The 3,902-nt window shown below is 33.6% G+C and overlaps 1 protein-coding gene across 1 annotated transcript; it reads left to right on the top strand.

Moving 5' to 3' along the window:
* The first annotated feature begins 741 nt into the window (after nt 1-741).
* Nucleotides 742-2,919, top strand: LOC104908846 (zinc finger protein ZAT5). Its single transcript, XM_010698009.4, has one exon. The coding sequence runs from the start codon at nt 1,642-1,644 to the stop codon at nt 2,662-2,664; it is 1,023 nt and encodes a 340-aa protein (XP_010696311.1). The 5' UTR covers nt 742-1,641; the 3' UTR covers nt 2,665-2,919.
* The last annotated feature ends 983 nt before the right edge of the window (nt 2,920-3,902 follow it).

Here is a 3,902-nt window from a genome sequence, read left to right as displayed (position 1 = left end):
ATTTTAACAGATTTGGTGGGTTTGAGCATTATTAGTTAAGCAATTGTGTACACAATCCTAATAGCTAGTTTTTCCAGTTTCCCGGATTGAATTTGTTGATGTTTTTCATTCACCAACTGCCCATCTAAACTAGTTGAACTTATTTTTAGTTTTGGGTGATTATAGCTTTAAAATGCTACTAATTTCATATCATAAAAATATTGTTAGTACCTAGTGAATTATAATTGGTGAAGTGAGTTGTTGAAGTCTTTTTCGTATTTTCATGTTGAACTGGGAATTTACAATGTGATATACTATTTAAGTTGATTAGTAAACTCTTGTAACATTTGTATAAAATGTATGTGAAAATCATGAAAAGAAAATAAGAGACAAATATCTGATACTTCTTTTTTTACTAGGGATGAATTGCTAAATGAAATTTTAGTTACTTATCTTGAGAAAAGATTTGTTTTGGATCTAAAAATTGATGAAATTGTAAATCGGTTTCGAAATATGAAACGCGCCGTAAACAATCGTAATTTTCTTATGCTATTTAAGTACTTCAAAGTGGTATTTGGATTTTGTAACATTTTGAATTCATTAGTCATAGTTTTTTATTCGATAATATCGTAAAACTACGCTACCCCTCACCGGAAATCCTGGATCCGCCCCTGATTCCAACTTCCTAAATGCGAATATTGCGGGTGTAATAAAATATGTCATTTTGCACCTAACACATTGAAGTCGACCATCTGATTGGAAAACATATTTTCACAAAAACACAACATAATAATCATAACTTCATTAAGTCAATCAAGGGAAAAAAAATATAACTTAAGTGGACTTAATTTAGTTACTAAATGTAGCAAAAAACCTAATAGCAAAAATGCATGCTATATATAGCGAGTGATAATGAGTAATTTGAATACTTTTCATCACAAGGGATATTCCACTTTGATGGTTCAAGTTTTTAACAGTTTATAACATAACTGTAGTGGAGTAGTGGCATTACGATCCTAAAGGAAACCCAACAAATAATTCTCAAAATAAACAAAACAAAAACAACAAATTACTATTATTTTCTTTAAACAAAAAAAGGCAAAAATAATGAAAGAAGAGAGAGAAAATTAAAAAACAAAAAAAAAAAAAAGTAGTAGGAGAAGGCGCAAAATCCGTGGGGTTCCAGGCTTGCACTCTAAACTTCCAGAGGGAGTCGTTGAGGAGAAGTAATGGGTTTGCTTGAAAGCCAACCGAATCTCACTCCTTTCCTCGCCCTCCTCACACTTACATTGCATATTGCATCTCTTTCTTTCTCTCTCTACCACTCTTACATTACCATTATTTCACATTGCCGCCTATTTTTTTTTTTATACTATATATTAACATTCTAAGCTTGGTTAATATTCTCTATATATTTTTGGAGGAGTACATCATCGTCATATCATAACATAACATAACATAAATTCGCGGTTACCACTTCACATTATATTTCACATTCAAACACCCTATCCTTTTTTTCTCTACTTATAGCCTAACTCAACCTTCTCTTCTTCTAACCATTCACTACTCTTTATTTCTCTTTCTATATTTTCTCTCTACACAACAACTAATTCCAAGAATTATTTCTTCTTCTTCTTGGGATTTGCTTAACAAATTTTACTAATGGTAGCCCAACAAGAAGAAGTTATTGTTGGGGATCAACAACAAATTAAGCACAACAACAACTCTAATATGATGATGATGATTAAGGGGAAGCGTACTAAGCGGTCGCGGTCTAGGCCGTTGTCGCCTTTAGCGTTAACTATGTCTTCCGCTACCACCAACGACGAAGGCGGTGCTAATTCCGCTACCTCCCCTCCACATTCCGCCGCTACCTCGGAAGAGGAAGAGGATATGGCTCATTGTTTGATCCTTCTTGCTCAAGGGTCCAACCAATTAAGTAGCAACTCTAACAACAACCACAACAATAACAATAACAATTCCAATAACCAAAAGGGTATTATTGGAGTTTCCACTACTTCTTACGAATGCAAGACATGTAACAAGTCATTCTCTTCTTTTCAAGCATTAGGAGGACATAGAGCTAGCCACAAAAAACCTAAGCCAAACCTCGTCGCCTTATCTGACCTTAAAAAATCTTCCACGTCCTCGTCCTCCTCGGCCTCCGTCATTTTCTCCCTCCTAAACCAGCACCACCACCACAACCACCACGAAGACGACACGACGTTGTCTCTACAAATCTCCAATTCCTCACTTTCTACAAACAATGCTTACACCAATAATACTACTACTAACAATAAGGCAACCAAGGTGCATGAGTGCGGCATTTGTGGAGCGGAGTTTTCATCAGGGCAAGCATTAGGCGGTCATATGCGGCGTCACAGGCCGATCGGTATGACGCCTGCTAGCTTAGCAGCCATTGACATTGCTAACAATAACAACAACAACAACAACAACAACAACAACGTTAAAGAGAAGATGATGATCACGACACCGACAACACGAAACGATCTGTTGTCATTAGACCTCAATCTTCCAGCTCCTGAAGATGAACTCCAACAACAACAACAACAACAACAACAACAACAACAACAACGAGATTTGTCTTCAAAGTTTGTTTTTCCTTCGAATGAAAAAACCTTGGTGTTCTCTGCGGCTTCTCAGCTGGTAGATTGCCATTATTGATCATTATGATCGATCTTATTCCCAATTCTTACACTTCTTTTTTTTTTAGCCAGAATTTTTTTCTTTTAATACTTGTGAATTTCTTAGATACACACAATTCAATTGTTATTCAACATTATCATAATTGTTCATTATTAATCAGCTCATGATATTGATTCTTTGTATTTATTTTAATTACTGACAATATAAGAAAAATTAATTATTCTTTTGAGTATGTCAAATTGGCAATATTATGTATATATATTTTTTGTTGTATAGATTGTATCATTTTCGATTTTCGTGATAAAAAAAAATTAACGTAAATGGTAGTATAAATGTTTATATTCCTTATTTATTCTGTAAGCAATGTTAGGAAGCTAGTACAAGCAAAAGAGTTGTTTTTTTCTTCTGTAGCTAGAGTCTAGAGAGTGAACAAGCAAACTTTAGTTGTCATAGTGTATTAGACTATACGTTGTTACGACTTAATTATAATTATATACAGCAATTATTCGACTATGCAAACCTATTATTTCTAAGCTACATATCTGTTATAATTACAACTTACAAGTCACTTTAATAATTTAGTCTCTGATAATAGCTACTCTTAATTAATATTTTATAGTCCGTCCATATTGATATCATATGCTAATACGTGGTTTTAGGGCTAAATAATTTTCAGATATTGTATTTGCAAATAATTTTTTTTTTGAGGGGAAAGAGCAAATAATTAGTTTTTTTTTTTTGAAAGAAAAGGGATTTCATTAATATTTCGCCAAACGGCACTTACAAGTCATTTCTCAAAAACATAAAATTCTAATAGAAATACATATCACCCTAGAAATGTAAACATCGCAGATTTGACTTAATTTTGCCTTAATAAAAATCTTCATCTGAAGCAATGCAATCTGTGAGTTCACTCTGGTTCGGCATACGATTTGCAGATCCGGAAATTTTGGGATGAACGTACTCCAATATTCTTCCATAATTTTACAGAAGTTGTGAAACCCTAATTCTTCATGTTGAGTCTCGAACTTCAACAAATGAGAATAATTTCTCATACCTAAAAACAAAAGAACCATACTCACAACTCCCATAGGGGAGAAGGAGATTTCCAAAACAGAAACTAAAAACCCATAAAAGGGTTTGAGAAAATCTCATAAAGAGATACGAATTTATTGAACAAAACAAGAAAATGAACTAAAAACTGAAAATAAAAGGGAAAAATGGGCTTACCATGGATGAAAACATCCATGACAGCC

The sequence above is a fragment of the Beta vulgaris genome, chromosome 7, assembly GCF_026745355.1.
Source record: "Beta vulgaris subsp. vulgaris cultivar EL10 chromosome 7, EL10.2, whole genome shotgun sequence".
NCBI lineage: Eukaryota > Viridiplantae > Streptophyta > Magnoliopsida > Caryophyllales > Amaranthaceae > Beta > Beta vulgaris.
This window is presented reverse-complemented; position numbering and strand designations above follow the sequence as displayed.

Bases quoted from the DNA above. Each gene is read 5' to 3' on its own strand.
- LOC104908846 (XM_010698009.4), top strand. From the start codon at position 1,642: ATGGTAGCCCAACAAGAAGAAGTTATTGTTGGGGATCAACAACAAATT.